Source organism: Coffea eugenioides, chromosome 1 (assembly GCF_003713205.1).
Source record: "Coffea eugenioides isolate CCC68of chromosome 1, Ceug_1.0, whole genome shotgun sequence".
Lineage (NCBI taxonomy): Eukaryota > Viridiplantae > Streptophyta > Magnoliopsida > Gentianales > Rubiaceae > Coffea > Coffea eugenioides.
Window position 1 is genome coordinate 6,680,025 of NC_040035.1, and position 18,519 is coordinate 6,698,543.

General features: G+C 35.1%; 1 protein-coding gene across 2 annotated transcripts in view; it reads right to left on the reverse strand.

Moving 5' to 3' along the window:
- LOC113749157 (callose synthase 9) overlaps nucleotides 1-18,222 on the reverse strand; it is a 46,759-nt gene extending 28,537 nt beyond the window's left edge. Inside the window, exons 1-14 of one of the 2 annotated variants that reach the window (XM_027292837.1) lie at nucleotides 18,025-18,222; nucleotides 17,194-17,395; nucleotides 13,935-14,032; nucleotides 13,133-13,296; nucleotides 12,101-12,224; nucleotides 9,510-9,620; nucleotides 9,305-9,430; nucleotides 6,174-6,263; nucleotides 4,833-4,930; nucleotides 4,588-4,705; nucleotides 4,230-4,355; nucleotides 2,816-2,892; nucleotides 2,664-2,742; nucleotides 1,083-1,205 (exon numbers count right to left, since the gene is read on the reverse strand). In XM_027292837.1, the coding sequence (XP_027148638.1) occupies nucleotides 1,083-1,205; nucleotides 2,664-2,742; nucleotides 2,816-2,892; nucleotides 4,230-4,355; nucleotides 4,588-4,705; nucleotides 4,833-4,930; nucleotides 6,174-6,263; nucleotides 9,305-9,430; nucleotides 9,510-9,620; nucleotides 12,101-12,224; nucleotides 13,133-13,296; nucleotides 13,935-14,032; nucleotides 17,194-17,395 (1,536 nt within the window). In that variant the 5' untranslated portion in view covers nucleotides 18,025-18,222. Of the gene's footprint in view, nucleotides 1-1,082; nucleotides 1,206-2,663; nucleotides 2,743-2,815; nucleotides 2,893-4,229; nucleotides 4,356-4,587; nucleotides 4,706-4,832; nucleotides 4,931-6,173; nucleotides 6,264-9,304; nucleotides 9,431-9,509; nucleotides 9,621-12,100; nucleotides 12,225-13,132; nucleotides 13,297-13,934; nucleotides 14,033-17,193; nucleotides 17,399-18,024 lie in introns of both variants that reach the window. The other variant, XM_027292830.1, reaches the window with a different exon arrangement.
- Between the last annotated feature and the right edge of the window lie 297 nt (nucleotides 18,223-18,519).

An 18,519-nucleotide genomic window follows, 5' to 3' on the forward strand; every position in this document is an offset into this window, starting at 1 on the left:
TGAGAAAAAGAAAAGCAAAAATTGAAGCATGTCATTGCAAATTTGACAAAGCCAAAGCTATTTCAGAACATCAAAAGGACTGCTCCCAAGAATGAGCATTTTGCATTTTCAAATGAGCTAAACGAAGTAGTAAAGGGCAAAGGACCACATTGAAAAACAGCTTTTAGCTAAGAAAAAGCTATAATCAGCTTTTGTAGCAACTGAGAACAGGCACAGTATATTTGCGCTTACAGAAGCATTTCAGGCAAATATGGCCGATCAATTTTCAAAATCACCTGTCTAGGAATTACTTATTTTAACAACTCAACCCAAAAAAAGAAGAAAAGCAACAGACTCAAAGCCAAAGGGATCCATTTTGAACTCAAATAGAATACATATGACATGGATAGCAAAAAGAGAAATCAAGTCTAGAATGCATGCAGCTAGGGCTGCAAACAAACCGAGCCGCTCGCAAGCGGGTCGCGTCAAGCTCAAGCTGGCTCGAGTTGAAATCGAGCCGGCTCGCGAGCTCGAGTATATATATATTTTTTTTTTTATTTTTTTTAAGTATATATATATATATATTTTTTTTTTTATTTTAAGTATATATATTTATTTTTTTATTTTAATAGTAAAATTACATATATATCCTTAATATTTTATTATTTATTAAGAAAAAATAAAATAATTATTTTTATTTTTTTCGAACTCAAGCTTTAAATTGTCAACTCGTCGAGCTAGAGCTCGAGTTCGAGTTCAATAAAATTAAGTCAAGGCTCGACTCGATTAGGCCAAAACTCGACTCGGCTCGACTCGTTTGCAGCCCTACACGCAGCACCCAGACCTCAAAACTGGGAAAGAGAAAAAATGAGAAAGGCTGCAACAAGTAATTAACACAAACAATGCAAACCCACCACAAAAAAAGAGAATGAACCATGCACACACAACAAACAACATAACATGAAAAGACCCAACTTTTTCAAGGAATACATAGGCAGAAACTCCAACATCCAATACAACTGCGACTACAAATGCAAATTGAAGCGCAAAACATATTTTTCGAAGATATAATGAAGCACAAATTTGGCTATTGCATCATTAACCTGAAACATCATAATAAGAAATATCCACAGGCGGTGAAAACTGTGATAAAGATGAAGAAATGTCCTGTGCTCCACAAAAGAAGTTTTTCCTCGACGTTCACTTCCTCCAGATTTTAAAACTTTCTGAAAAAATCAACATAGGAAACAAAACATAGGTTACCACCAATAATTTTTCATAATCTAATTTAAGTACAACTCAATAAATAAAGCAAAAATACAGAAAGCATGACATTCATTATTCATTACGAGCACAAACAGAGCAATCTATTAAAACGCTCCAAAAAAATAAACAAGAAAAGAAAAAAGCACTTTTACTCGCAAATAAATAAGCTAGAATTCTTGGCCAACGTGACAAATAATGTATCTGTTCAAAATACAATTAACTATGCCCAACAGTAACTCCTCGCTGAAAAACAAAGGGAACACCCTTTGCAGTTTGGTAAAGATATAATATCATTCTTCAGGAAAATTCAACCATGGCAACCCCAGCCAACTTATCACTCTTTAAATACAAGCATTTCACGCAACTTAAGGTGCAGCTTAGAAAATAGCTACAATATGTTGGGTTCTCCAAAAACTCTCAACTCATGCACCTTCCGAAAGTTTAATATCCCCATACAGAAGCAGAACAACAACTAAAGATTAATCAACTAAAATTATGCTGCAAATGCTTACTTACACATAGTGCTATAAACAAATCTAATCACCATTGAAGTGACCCCAAAATGGTTGGATTCGAACTTGATTAGATCATTTATGTCAGGCTCAAATACTAGTTCACTTGATAATGAACACAAAATTCTATTTCATGCTCTGCTACAAATTTGCTTGGCACCAGTTAGTATCGAGTTAGGTCAAAATCATGCCTATTTTCTACGATCTAAGTTGCTTGTTAGGCACTATTTTCCAAAAAAAATTTATTCAAAACCTCCCAAATTCAACTTATCAAAATGCGAGCCAACTTTGTATGTTTGCAGACACTAGACATTTCACAGTATTACTCATTCGAAATAATTTATCTATCAGCACCCTATTTACTGTTTCAAAATCATAAAACGCCTTCATCCAAAATACGGAGACTAAGTGGGGTCCAGCTTGCAAGCCTGTGAGCCAATTATGTCCTTGTTGATTTTGACCTCAAAAAATAAGAAAACTAAATAGGCTCCACCCTCAAGCTTAAATTTGGTATTTTTTTGAACTACAGTGAAGTCAAAACTGTTCAATAAGCAGTCATATTACATTTTTACTTATTCACAAATATGCTGACAAAAGCTCAAACAATTTGTGGCACCACTTGCACACACAAGGAATCAAGTCATATGAAAGCCTCACAGAAGTAAAAGCCATGCATTACTATTTTCCATGTCACACCTCATAAAAACACAAGGTCCCATTTGGATTGCTATTTTTTGAAGTTTTTGTAGAAATATACCATAGCAATTTGATGTATGTGAGATAAAAAGGTGATTAGGAATTGTGTTCATGGAAAACGTAAAAATTTTTCCTTAGAACACTGAAAACCAAACAAGGCCTAAACCTTTAGAGTCATTTTTTAGCAATAGAAAAATAAACATTACTGACCATTGACCTAGGTGTAGGTATCAGCAAGAATGAAGCACTCTTGCGCCAGGGCCAGCTAAGCTCAAAACAACGGAGAGACCTAAAAAAGAATAAAAGTTAGCAGGAATTTATAAAAATAAATAAATAAATAAAGGGCTCAATATCAAGCATACCAAAAGTATTCATTAAAATCATCATAGTTTCTCCAGGCTGAATGTGCTGCTCGCCCATTGTCATTGTTAGCAGCTTCCTGTAAAACAAATGGTTGATATGTATCTTAAAAAAAGGTAATGCATTTCATAAAACCCTTTGTTTCTTGTAATCCATTATCAGTCATCAGGTCTTGAAAGTGTTCAAAACATGTTTTTTTTTTTCCCACATTAAACACCAAAAAGCATAATAGTGTGTTATAGTAGCCGAAATTATTCACGGCACAGTAATGAAATTATTCATTAATAGTAGCTGAAATCCCTGCCCCGCAACCCCCCCCCCCTTTCCACTGACTCCTGTATCTATTAAAATATCCTTTATTTCCTATTCATGAGAGAATTTTTAAGGCAATCAGTGGGCAGAACTTTGTGTTTCCCCCCTGGTCCCCAAAAAAAGGGAGAGAGCTATAATATTGTTATAGTTTCTTCGGCTTGAAACCAGAAAACTTGGATACATTGGAGAGCAGATCTTGTCCCAGCCTTAGAAATTTGTCAGCCAAAACTGAAGGATATTTTTGCATTAACTAAGTGAATAGCTGCTCAAGAGATGCTTCTGGTGTCCAAATAGCACTTTAACAGATCTTATTTCCATACAAAAGGCCCACACTTTTAACCTATCTCAACACCTCTACAACTCTGAAAACAAGACATTTTTGAAGAAATTCATTGCCACTTGAGATAAATTTTTCACAAATGCACAATCAAAACCAAAACTTCTACTCCACAATATCAACTAAAAAGGAAAGGACAATCCCATACTAAGCGACATACAACAAGTGACAAACAAACTAAAAGATTGCCCACCTCCTTGATTTTGGGGATTCCCATGTTCGTGTCTATCGCTTAGTTTGTCGTGCTTTTCAGTTGCATTTTGTAGGTGGACTCAAAAGGAAATACAATATAACATGTCCAACTTATAACATGAACAAAAACATCATTGAAACTGACAATGCAACTACCCGGGCAAGATAATATGCCATTTTCATAGTAGTCCAGACCAAAATGTATAACATTACTATTTACTAGCAGGTGGACCCAAACGTACACTAGGATGCCATTCCAGCATTCTCCATTGAGATTCTTGTCTCTTGAGCTAGGTAATCCCCTATGGACAGGGTTTTCAACTTTTATTTTCCTTTTTTGACAAATTTTGTTACCTTTTTGAAACAGATCACCATGATACCATCCAGTCCAAGTTTCAAATAATTGGTAGAAAAAGTAAGGAAAAAAAATCTTTAGTGACCATCATTATCATTATCTTATCATCATCATATATCACTAATGGAAACAGCATAGTGGTTCGGCTAAATTCTGATAGTTTGTTACAAACAGAAAGAAGGGGAAGACAGAAACTTCAAGAAACACATCTATAACATACCGCAGCAACCACATCATACAGAGGACAAATTACTTGATCAAGAAATGACGCGCCATTCTCCGAAACACAACTATTTGCACGCTGTAAAACCTGCTGGCGCAGTATTTCTTCCAATTCCCGTCCCATCTGTTTATCCAGTTCACAGTTGTAATACACAGTAAGAATTCTGAACAAAACCAAACACCATAATCACAAATGCAGAAAGAACAAAGACTTGTCCTTAAGTAGATTAGACACTACATAGCAACACGCAAGGCACAAAAACACAATCTCAATCCCACCAATCCTTTTTCTGCCAAAACAACAATATAAAACAAGAGGCAAAAAAAAAGTAACTTGTTGGTGCAAGGTAACCTACATGATGAAAGATGTAGCATAGGCATTCCGGAAGAAAGCGAACATTGGAGGCTTCACCCCATATTAGAAAATATAACGAAATGAACAATAACTTTTTCTCCTTGCTCACATCTTCCGAACTGCAAAAGACAGGCATATTCTCAGACGTACAGCGTCCAGGTTGAAGAAACATCAATACTGCCCCCTCCCCACCAATAAATTAAACTCTCTGCTAATCATAAAACATTCAGATGGATTCCAACATACTTGTTCCATACAGGAAGGATGGCAAGATATCTGCTCCAGTTAATGTAGTTCTCAAGTGACTTCATAAACACATTTTGAACTGCAGCTTCATCCAAAATCTGAAGCAAAAGCACAATAGAGAACCTCAAGATAAACATAAGATTCCCTAAAACATTTACCTAGAAACCAAAACCTAGCAGGAGTTGGTTTCTAGAATTGAAATAATAAAACCCAGACAAAGTAACTGTCTACACCTAGGATTGAAAGTAATAAAATGAGTCAATAAAGATATTTAACTTTATACAGATGATTTAAAGAAAACCATCACATTCTTTTAACATAAGATGATTACTATGTCACTACACCGCATGCTTATGTACAGATCAATGGTTGTGGTTACAGTTTTCTACTGCTCTTACTCGTTGTTTCCCCAAAAAACGCCAATTCTGATCCTAATGACACAGACCAGGAGCAGCTAGGTAAACATCCTGGCAAACAAGATTTCACAAGGTTCAGGTGACCAACAAAGATCCATGTATCCTAAAAAAAAAAACAAAGATCCATGTATCCTAAGCTTATAGGTGGAAGGTTCAAGTCCTAAAGTGGCATTAAAATCTACAAGGTCCTACAGCAACTAAACAATTCTGGAGCTACGATGAATTATTAAAGACAGAGAGCAAACAAAAATCATCAAGAAGAAAGCATATTAGAGTGCATATGGACAATTGAAAGAGCAGCTTGCAGCAAAGCTACAGATTAGAAAAATTTTAAGTATTGCATAGCATAGTTGAGCCACTGCCAATTTTCCCTAAATCATTAAGAACATCAGGTGCAGAACAGTAAAATAAATGAGCAGTAGACTCAGGACTTCATGTTCCAGCCTAAAAGCACTTATGAAGGACTAGCAAAGCCTAAGAATACAAGAAAGAATGAAACTTTAAGAGCAGGATAATGACAGAGCTGGAAGATTAAGCCTTAAAAGGAAGCAGCTACTACTTTCCTGCTGGAATAAAAACTAGAGCTCGACCTTGTCCCTAGCCAGCCAAAAGTTTTGACAATGCAACCAGCATCTAATCCACCTTTTATCCAGAATCTCAGTTCAGTTGACAGTTTTGGGAATATATTGTGCTGATAAATTCTAATCTTCTTAGATTCTATTCGAAAATAGTTAATTTTTCAACAACGAAAAAAACCAAATTCAAAAACTTGGCAGGCAGCAGCCCCCACTTGCCCCCATATAGGTCCAAAATTGCTCACAAGCACAAGAAACTGCGAAAATATTAAAAACACTAAAAAATTAAAATTAAAAAATAAATAAATAAATAAATAAGAAGATGAAGAGAGCGGAAAAGCCAAACTAACCGGCTCAGGTTCTTCAAGAATTCGAAGCCGACTTTGCTCATTAGCTAGGAGATGAACAACATGTTCACGTTGACTAGAAACATTATCTTTCTGCCAAAAGATACAATATTCACAATTTAAACCACGTTAGTTGGCCTAAACCACAAACAAACGAAAAAGGCATCAGTTGAAAAACAAAACAGCCAGCAAACTTTTGGTGGAATTTCCAAGAGGAAAAAGTTTAGACCAGTGTCAGAAAGATATTGTTCCACTGCTGATAGCTTCTTCTTTACTTAAGCCTTTAAAATAGTACTGAAAAAAGTGATTCCTCGACATAATTCTTTAAAAGGCTTGATGCCATTTTGCTATAAATATCCTGAAAAGCAAAGATTGTTAAACAAAAGCACCTCCATTCTAATGGTACTTTAACATATGGCTTTTTTCAGCCCAACATCAACTAAAGCAAAGGTATAAAACAAAAAACAACAGATCAGAGTAACTTATAGCTAATATCAACCTAAGATGAAAAGCCTCTAATATCTATTAATAAACCTCAAGTACCATAGAATCCTCTTTAAAGTACACTTAATTACAGAACCTTCTTTTATGATGAATGTTTCAAGTTTCATGTTAAAGAAACTTTTTTCAGTGTTTATCTACCTAGGCATCTCAATGGATAGGGTCTTGGCTGTATCCACTTGATCTAGATCCAGACCCAGACCCAATGAATTTTATTAATATCTAGATCTGGTTTAAAAAAAGAAAATCAAAAGCCAGGTATCCAATGGATATCTATGGGTATTTCCTACCGTGCAATTAAAAATTAAATAAAAACTAATATAAACATGTAATTCAAAGATAACAAAAATATTAGCCAACTACCATTTCAAATAACAAATTAACAAAATCAAACAACGTTCAAGATTGTTAAATGTAGGCATGTCAATGGATCGGATCTTACCCAAATCCAACCTACATCTCATGTACTTGGGCAAGGTTTGGATTTAATTTCTCAAATCCAAACCCTACCCAAACCCAGACCTTGTAAAAGAGTTATGGGTCTAGATAGGGTCTGATTTTCTATAATTCGTATCCAAATCCAAACCCATACCAATCCCTATTCAGACCCATGTATATCTAATTAAATAATATAGATTTGACAAAAAAAAAAATAAATAATATATATATATTAGTAAATTTATAAAATATTCTAATATTCTATCATTATTGAATCAAATATAGTAAGACTTTATGATTGTTTTCTTTTTTCATCCTAATCCTAATTGTCATTGTATAGTACAATTTTTTTCAGAAAAAGAAGAAAAAGTAAAGACAAATAAATGAAAGATTTGATGTAGATACAGTTGAAATTTTAAAAATAAATAGAAGCAGTCGATAGTAGTTATTTTTTTGAGTTCATAATATTGCATTCAACTTCTTGACTATTAATTTTATTATTTGAAAATAAAAATTGGATGGTGTTTACATATATTTTTGAAATCTATATATTTTTATTTTAGTGCGTTTACAAAAATATAACGGATATCCGTTGGATACCCAGATCCAGGACAGTCTGGGTTTGGACCTTTTTTTCAGACTCATAAGGGTCTGGATCTGGGTTTGGCTCTAACTAAATTTAATGGGTCTGGATCTGGATCAAAGGGATCTAATCCAGACCCTACCCATTGACATGCCTTGTTAAATATAACAATTTTTATTGAACTGATAGCATGAAATATTATCAAATAATTTTGCTTGTATGAAAATTATTATATATTCAAAATTTAAAGGCTCCATGTGTTCAAACGTCCTCCATTTTCTTTTTTTCCATATATGTATATGGGTATGGGTAGGTTCCAGGCATGGATCATGTAAAATCAGAACCTACCCAGACCCATGATTATTTCTCAAGATTTGGATTTGGGTGGGGATTGGATTTAAAAGTTTGGACCCAAACCTAAGAAAAAAAAATGATGGATCAAGATTGGGTCTAAGTAATGCCCAACCAATTCACATGCTTATATGAACCAAAGAGAATCAAATCCACGATATGACAGCATCTAAATTTGATTTTTAACAAAAATATATTTGCCACTCTCTCTTAGAATGACAAGCCAAGCACAACATCATAACATACATGAGAAACATAAGACTTTCTGCGAAAGGAACATAAAGCAAAGGCAAAATGTTGTATAAATTTTCACCAAAAGATGAACTCAAGCCTGTGAATCGGAAAACTCTTGACAAACGGTTTTTGAGCCTAGGAACCTAAGGGCAAGAGTAAATATACTGGAAAAATTACAAGTAAAAGCTTGAAGCTAGAAACGACAATATTATTCTAAATCTGGACTTGAGATTCACATTCCACAGGCCTACAGTTATTACATTGATATCCCAAGTCAAAGAACTAATTCAAGAAAGAATTTAAAATTCATCTAAATAAAGATGGACAAACCATCCAAAGCACATATTATGTCCTTGAGATAGCATTCCTCCTTAGATTAACTTCAGATCAGTCATTTTTGGACTCATCATCCTCGAGGTTTCCCCATTCAAAATCCTATGCTGACTAAGTAATAATTACAAACTTATTATAGAACAAAACTGACAAAATATTGGCAGTTATCTTAGAGAAACAAATATGGTATCCAAATATCAATTTGCTCATCTCTCTAGATCTACAAAGATGAACATGAGACAAGAAGCCAGGAAGGAAGCTTCAGGAAAGCTTCCAACTGACTCAGTCAAGCATTCCCATTCCATTCTGCAGCAATCTCAATATTAAAAGCATCTCCTGTAGCTAACACAGCTAAAGCGATTAATTCCGCCTTAGCAGCTAGAGCTAGAAATTACTAAAGGGTTAGAACTCATTGTTCCTCTTGTTTGTCACTGTACAAGGCAATCCATATTTCAACTTCCAAAGCAAAAAAATCAGAAAAACACCTTGCGGATTACCATCCAAAAGAAGGAAGACATATCACAACATATTGAAGAGGTCATAATAGCATGTAACATGTTACTTTCTATTAGATCAGAGTGCAATGACTCAACACCTAGATCATAAAGAGTGTTCACAAACTTAGAGACCGGAACACTTCAATGCACAACTAGAAAACATGTCACACTATGAAAATTATTATAAACAAACCAACCTGAAATCCAAATGTGTAATGCAGAAAATCAAACATGTCTGCACTCCTTGTGGGGGGTACAGAAAAATCTGCTGGCAACTTTGGTAGACCCCTGAAGTACTTTATTGCAGAAGATGCAGCTCGGACCTGTACTGAGTAGAATCAATAAATAATAGCAATACCAACAAGGGCAAAAACTTCACGTAAGCATAGAAATTAGTACAACCTCAGGGAAAAACCCAATAGCATTTGTTCTAGCAGGAGCATCCAAGGGGATAATGTTGTATGCAACAAGATCCTCTGTCATAGCTGCATCTGATTCTATAACACGTTTCAGCTGAAAAGAAAGCGATTGTTTGTATTTGAGATAATTGACCACAAGAAAAATGGCAAGGAAATAAAACACCACAAGAAGGCTTGACTGAAGAAATGAAAATGACAATGAAAGAACATTAAGAAACTTTTGCAGGTGCATAACAAGCTATATCACATCATTTCCAAGCAAGTACTGAAAATAAATTCAATTTAAAATTAAAGAGCAATTGTTCATGCTGAATTGCAACCTGAGTACTTTAAGGCTAAGGGAGTTTTGTAATTTAGAAGAAGTTTCTAAATACAATACCTCAAGTGATTAAATAAATCCTAGCATCTTATGTTCAGCCTTTGATATATAAATAAGTAGCAATTAATAAGCTAGTCAATTCATGAGTTCTCCGAAGAAACTTAGTTCTATTCAAGGTAGTATAGAGTTACAAAGTCCTGTAATCAACAAAAACTATCTATTCTTATAATCCTAATATTGTAATTGATCAAGTGTTGGATAGGCTGATGAACGGAAAGTAAAGCAAGTTTGAGCAAAGGAGATTGTGCACTAAATAATTTTAGTTTTTGTTAGTTCTTAAAACTTTCCTGAAATTTTTGTTCACAACAACCCCAAATATTGCTGATCCAAATTGATCATCAAAGACAGCCATTAGTCCAACTCTTCAAATCTCTTACATTACCGGCTAGTAAAAAAACTCAGTTCCTCCCTCATAAGTGGAGCAATTCCTAAAATGTGCAAATGAAGCATAAGCAGATCTAGCAACTAGCTTCTATATGGCACAGCAGCTAAGGAAAGTTAACAAGGCATAGTGCTTAATGTCAATTGCTTCACAATTTTAAAGCTGATAGTAGAAAAAAGTGATATTGCAGTGTTATAATTAAAAAACTAAAGCTTGTCTCTTATTTTAAAATTTCAAAATGATAGAGACGGTTTTCAGTAGTAAGCCAAGGCTGCTTTTCAGTATTAATTTTTTAATTAAAAGTAAAACAAAAGGAGAAGACAAGAACGAATGACAACAGCACAAAACGGCCATAGCTTAAATTTAAAAAATATGACAAGCTGATTTACAGTACTGAGAGTAGGACCTAAGTTCAATCAGATCGAACTTCACATCTGGAACTGCAGTTAATAAATATTGTAGTAAACCTTAAATAGGCATTCAACTTCATATACCAAAACAACGTAAGCAGCAAAAGGCATCGACTTCCAACAAGTAAATATTAGAAGTAAACTTTGCTTCGCTTGCCCTATGCACAATGGATCCAAAGGTATTTCATAGAATAATAGATGCTGCAAAATTCAGAAAACTCAAAAACAAAAAGCTATCCATATGAGTGGTAGAGGCCTTTGCTGGAAAGTTTAATTGGAGCTTATTTGGGTGTAATAAGGCAAAAGAATGTCAAACATTTGACTGTAATTATGACAGCTCAGTTGGACATATTTCATAAACTTCACGTTAAGCATTTTCCATTCTGTATGACCATAAACATGTATGCATAAGTTAGAGGTGCAAGTCTCCAGAAACCATACTCGAACTAGGGTGCCAACTCCAAGTTAGACAGAAACAACAGTAGATTGACTAGAAAACCCATATCAAGTCCTAGCAAGGACCATAAGTTACTCCACGAGTTATTAACTGATTAAGAATTGGAATTTACTGAACCAAACAAACAAATCTTTTAACCAAAAAATTTGAAATCGACAGAAAAAATAATAAACTTAATTCCTGAATAATGTCAAACATAGAGTTTAAAAACCATGATTCAAAACAAATTTCAAGTTAAATGGCATAAACCTGAGAGAATTTTCAGAGCTACTATACTGGGGTCTCAAACTCCACTGAATATTTTCCCATCAATATCATCTTGAATTGACAAAGAAATATCAGTAGTCTAGGACCTAATCAAAATTCAAGGTGCGTTGGCAAAAAAAGGGCTCAAGGATCTGAATTTGAGGAGACGGTAAGAAGGAAAATCAAAAGACCAGAAGAGCCCAAAAGGATATAAAATCCACCACCACCATGTTTACGTAATCTAAATACAGAGCAAAAATTGCAAATCTTCACACACAATAGTGAAATCTAACTGGTTGCATTTGCAAAACCTGTCCTCATTCAACTGTTTCATCAACATGATTGATAACCAGACTTAAGGCGAAAAGAACAAAAAAGCAATAGATGCCCCTAAGCAAAAACATATATGTTAGATTCACCAAGGACACCCCGTTCAACCTCCATAATCAGAAGCTCTATCTGCTACAAAGGAGGATTCTGGAATAGTAATCCAATGAATCTCCATCCAACCAACACCCAGAAAGCAATATTAACCATAACTTCCGGGTTCCATAGGAAATAATACTATAATATCCACGAAAGAACAGATTATAGTCATAAGAACCAAAGATAAGCCAGACATATTAAAAGCCATCAAATGCTCCCAAAATTGAACTCCAAAATCAAAAACAAAATAATGTATAAGACAAAGATTTCAAACCTCTTCTGGAATCAATCTTTCTGCTTCTTCAGGAGAGACTTCCTTTGTAAGCTGCACTAAAACATTCCCTATAACTTTAAGAGTTGCAAAAACCCTTTTCCTTTTCACAGTTTTACGCTCCAACCTAATTACCGATAAAGCAGAAAAGACATATTTGGATGAGGATAAAATTTAAAATCAATAAAATATTGTAAAATGGCGTCAATCACGTAAAAAATCTGTACTTGACATTCAAGCATCCAAAAATAATTATTGTGTGGCTGAAAGTACATCCATTTTGGTGACAAGATTCAGTGTTTAGGAACAACAAGCCTCTGAGTACATCCATAGTGAATTATTCTAACATAAATAGCGCCCACAAGTATCACTCATTATTGCAATTCCTCCAAAAAGCATTGCTCAATTGATCTTTAGGAAAACGATACCCTTGCACTCAATCACCACGAAAGACAATCATAAGTATCCACTATACAAGGCATGTGATACTTTGTTATCAGCATCTAAATCAGAAGACATGAATGTGCCGATGACACCACCGACCCCGGGAAAACACGCACACACACATATGGGAAGACAGGTCCTCAAGAAAACAGAGACTCCAAAAAATTGCAGGCATGGGAACCATATTAGACTTCTAGCCAGCATGCAAGAAAATCTAAAAAGCTGCCATTTCGATTATGAATTCTTGACCTGCATAGGCAATTCATAAAAATAAATATGACTCAACAGCAAAACTACATCATAAATTTGGGCTTTAAGAGAAAACAATGTCCTAGAAGCCATTACTTACCTCCAGAATTCTCTATTTTCCCAAAACTAAATCTTAACATTCATCATTTACAGGAATAATGAATCTAATAAACAGTTGGCTTCATATAATGAAACAACAGCACAATAGACGTGTATGCAGAGATATGAAGCTCATCTTCTAAAAAAAAAAGCAACAATAAGAACAAATGAATCATATAGAGTTTTAGATCTAGCATGAAAGCACAGATTATTAGATGCAGCATCCAGTCAAACTGCACTTACTCTCCAAGTTTACCGCTGAAAACACCAGAATCCCTCAGCTGCATTTCATCTTCCCGCAGCTTGTCCACATTATTTTTCTCTCGGTATTGTTTATAGAACTCTTGCAAGCGAGCAATATCCTGGCTTCTATCAATAGTTCCACCTTCCCTTTTTGCCAGTTTTTGCTGCACAACCAGCAGTATTACAGGGATGCATATTTAACATATCCAATACCGCAAACTAAGTAGAAATTAAATAAAATTCTCCTACAAGTAATGAACAGTCAGCATCACTTATATATTAAAACAAAATTACATTCAAAAAACATATCACCAAAAGCAGCAGCACAGTCCCACACGGTCAGACATAGTAGAGCAATAAAATAATTACACAAAATAAAGTCTGTATTTTATTGACTTGGCATAGCTGAGGTTAGTAGTATGAAAGAAACTAAAGTGAGATCCTAGGTGGAGCAAGGTTCCACCCTTCTCAAGTAATTTCAGATATCAGTGACTGCAAAGTGCTATTGTCTATTTTCAGAAACTCCAATAGACTGCTTATAAATAAATTCCAAGTACAAAAACTAAAAGATTAATGTTCTATAGCTAATAGTACTCTGGAAATGGAGAAAGTTAATTTGTAATAGTTGATGCTAAGAAGAAAAAAACCAACTACATGGGATCCCACCTGTCACCAAATGGTCAAAACAAAGAAAAAATACTTAGCAACACTGCAAGAATTTATAAAAAACCACGACTTCCAAATGTTACCAAATGAATGTGATAGCACATATTATCCAACAATCTAGCCATGGAAAAGGTACCTTGATCACAGACATCAGGCCAGTTTTAAATTGTAATACACCTCTTCCCTCGCTGTTTGGATCCAGATTTTGTGCCAGCCAGTATGCATGCTCACACACTGCATTTAAAGAACAAATCAGATTTTCCCAACATAATCAACTATATAAAGATCTTTAAAGGCCTCTCATCATTCAGATAAGTACAGCTATCCCAGTTATATCAAATGTAAAATTTGACTTGAGATGGTCTCCTTTACGTGTAGACCAGAGAGAGAGAGAGAGAGATTCAGAAAGCACATTTTGGTGTACCTTTATTTTCAGCACTAAAAGATTACGTAAAATAAGTTCTACTTTAAATGTCACTTTTCAACGTAGCTTCTCCTTAAAACTTCCTTGGCTTATCTCTGGCAGCATGCTACGCTTCCTTGAAAGATTCAACAAGCATATATGTTCTCGTAATTTTCACCGAAATGTCACTTAGAAAGCAAGAAATTGAATTGCTAAACATGCTTATTACATTTGCACAAGTTCCAAACAGTGCCTTATTAAAAACCGTTGAATTTGAATTTGTTATCACTTGTATTGCCGCTTCACCATAGAGGATTGACAGTATCATGAAAGATGTCAGTTTGCCCATTTAAGGAAAGCGCTCAATTTCTCCAATATTTTCTGCATAGCTAATATACTTACACAGTCTTGGAGGTCTAGTTTGAACTCAAGAAAATAAGCCTTGCTTAGGTTGGCAAGGACGCTAAATGGAAAAGGCAGTCCGAGTACTAAAAAAGAATCTCACAGTCAGATTATTCAAAGGCCAGGATTTTAATAGTAAGGGGCTGCTTGGTTGGAGCGTATAGGAATCAAGAATTGGATTGAGTTCCATAACTGTTGCTTGGCTAATGGGTATGGGTTTTGAAATCTTGGAATGAATTCTAAAAAAGCAGCCACTCGCAATCCTCAACTAGATTGGGGGGTTTTGATGAATCCCACATTTGATTCCAAAATCAGAAAAACAAAAAAATAGCTTCTGGTCCCTTCCTCACGTAGCTCTCTCTTCTTGCTCTCTGTGGCCCCAATCTCTCTCTATCTCTTTACCTCCCCTTGTCACTTATTCTCCCCATCATCCATAGCTGTCACCCTCTTATTCTCGTGAATCACTTTTCTAATCCTCTTATGGCAGCACCAAGGTCCTCAAGGCTCTTCCTCTTGACTACCAACCCACTTGCCCCCTTCATTTTTGCTGAAATATAGCTGCTGTGGGAGCCTCCCTTTGCGTTGATGATTGGGAAATTGAAATTATGCAGGTATACTCCAATTTCTGGTCATAAACTTTGACAAAATCAAATCCAGATCTGCTTCAGCTATCACTGCATCACTGGGACTGTTGCTTCTGCTGCTCCCTTGTCTCTACCAAAAATTGAATATAGATACTATTTGGTGGTGGTTAGGTGCTGGTTCAATGGGTGTTGTCATGGTTGGGTGCTGGTTCAACGACGTTATGGTGGATATGTATGTGGGATCAGGATCCGAATGAGGAAGAAGAAATATATGAAAAGAAAAAAAAAAGAAATTATAGCTAAAAAATTGATTATTAAATTTGATACTCATTCCTCACCAATATTTACCAAGCACCCAATTTTGTAATCATACCTTTGGCCAAACATAATAACTTTTTTTGTATGATTCCAATTACAATCCCGATTCCTAAGCTTGAACCAAGCACCCCCTAAAATTTCTGGAAGAAAACCACTTTTGGCTGTCTTGGACTAATCATTGCTTAAAAGAATTTTGCACCTGAAACAAATGAACCCAGTACCAAAGGTAACTCTTTCCAAAACTTCTGCCATCATAACTTACAACATACCCTGATCACAATTGATAACCTCTTTTCTTTGTTAGTAGCTATGATATCAAGTGTTAGTCTTGGTATTTTTGAGCTTTGTCTCACTCAAGAACTAAGGTTGGACAGAGAAAGTTTTGTCAATCCCATGATGCATCCTCCATTTCTTAACTACATATGTAGTCTGGACTCGGAAGGAATTTGGAACAATAAGGTTATACGCGGCAATTAAGTAACAAGTTCTGCAGTTCTTTTACTGTAAAGCAGATGTGCTTGCGTGAGTTACTTGGAAGGAAGAAAACTATTCTAGATGATTTCACTTTCATAACATTTATATCTCTTTGCATAAGAGATTTTTATTATTTATCATGACTTTTTGAACATTTACACAAAATATTTTAATACTGTTCATTCTTCAATCAAATGGCAACTATATCCATAAAGGCCAAGGTCAATGAAACCCATATGGAGAATTAAACTTCTTAGCATCTATGCCTTTGCCTTCTATTTTAATCTGAAAAGGGCTAGCAATAGCTTTACTCTTTTACCTAAGCGATTCTATTTTACTATTCATGGTACTTACACAGGCAGACATCTCCTTAAAAGTATTAAGAGATAATAATATTTCTTTAGATTTCCTGCAAGCTGATTACCAGGTTACCATTTCTTCAGATTCAGTGCATGCTAATTGCTCTTCCTACTATGGATGGTTGTGCCAACAAAATGAGGCCTAATAATTATCATCATTCCACATCGTTCACCCAGCAAATTTTTGAATACATAAGTAAAATTGCTCATATTTCAGTTTAGCAACTCTAGGTTTTTTTCATTTAGAAACATGTCTCGACATGCCTCATATGTCTGATTGTATATATCATAAAACAATTGGGAAACCACCCGATGGCCTACACCATCTCAAGGTGGTTTTTCTATTAACGAAAAAAAAATGCGATAATGGAGTAGAACATAGTAAATGTTTGCTCTACTAAATAGGACATAAAAGAAGAGGTTGGCGGGGGGAGGCAACTTCCTAAGTTCGACATTTAGGCAGCAAACAATGCTTAGCTCCATTCAGTCAGTAGCAGGTCAATTCTACTTCTGCTTTTCAGGTCAAAGTTCATTTAAGTTGATCAACTTTTGGATTCTAGACTCATTTTTGTAATCCAGCTAGCAATAATCTGGTTTATGATCCTTGAAAAGGAACAGTGATCCACTATTTATCATGAACTATCATTTAGCACTCAAATTTTTAACTACAAAGTTGGAGTCCTAAAATAATTTAGAAATCAAATTACACATATATCAGCCTGTACTTCAGTCTATCAGTAACAATGCCACTGCAACACTTTGTTTGCTAATTATCAATCACCATCAAAATTTCACTGTTAAGAATTAAAAGGGAATGCAAATTGACATGCATACACACAGATGGAAAACACTCACAGATTCTTGCAACATTAGGATCTTGATCTTGAATCTCATCAGCAGCTCTTAAAATGTCATCTATGTCCCTGTTATTTGCAAGAGATGATGGGACATTTGCAGCAATGCCACCATCCACCCGACCATATGCATCTGCACCACTCCTTTGTCTCCGTAGTGCAGCACGCACCAACCGCTCCCACAACTCCTCAGCTCGAGACATCTCCTAAATTAAACAGAAAATAAGCAACTCAAAAATCACATAACTCATTCATTCTAGACTATTCTAAGAAACCACTAGCAGAAGCCTAAAAAACACATTCAAAAATCAAAGAGAATTAACTAGTCTTTTCAAGCATTCAAGCTCAAGAAGATTCTCAGAATTTCAAATTAGTCGAGCAGAAATAGACAAACAGGAACACACGACCAAATAACTACAATCATACTTTAGGAGGCAAATATATTAAATGTACATTTTTAATATTTCTTTAAGCAGCAACACCGAAATTCTCACTTGAATTTTGTAATTCCAACTATAAACACTACAACATAGATGAAAAAACAAGTGAACTCGAACAAGCTTACAATACACTTGAGGTAAGCTCTGCTTCTAGCAGAACCAAAACAAAAACCAATAATTAAATGGAAAAAATCAAAATAACGTTCCACTTTTCCTGAATTTCCAGACCAAAATTACACCACTTGACAACCAGTAGATAAATTTTAAAAAAAAATTATCAAATTTCAAGCATATATTTCGACGCACAAATTACCCAGTTCGAACAATAAAGAAACTGAAAATTTTCTAAAACAAGAAATATGCGTAATTACACAGAAGAAGTGCAAGCTCACCGAATCGGAGATCTCGCAGGAAAATCAGAGGAGCTGTGTGGATAATTATACGTAAAATTGCGAGCTGTGTATATATATATGCACCTGGAATCTAGGGAAGGGTATAGATAAACCCTAGATTGATATAAAGTTGAAATGAGAAGATTTGGGATGGGAAATTTGGGGGAAATTTTGGAGGAGGGGTTTGAAAATGGGGAAAGTGAAGGGGTCTGGGGACACGAATCTAGGATTCAATTTTATGATATCTTAATTGGAAGAAGGAAAGATGGTTGACCGGCTTTACCGGGTACAACCGAAGATGACGTGGCTAGTGTTGATTGGCTCCTGTTGGAATTTTTCCTTTTTTTTATGTGTGTTTTGAGCTTTGATTTGGGTAGACGCGGTAAGGGAAGCTCGTTTTGCTGGAAATGAAAACGTCTTCTGTCTTTGAATTTTTTTTCTCTTTTCTTATGTATTTATTTTGCTATCTTTTGAAGCTTGAAAAAAAGAAAAGTA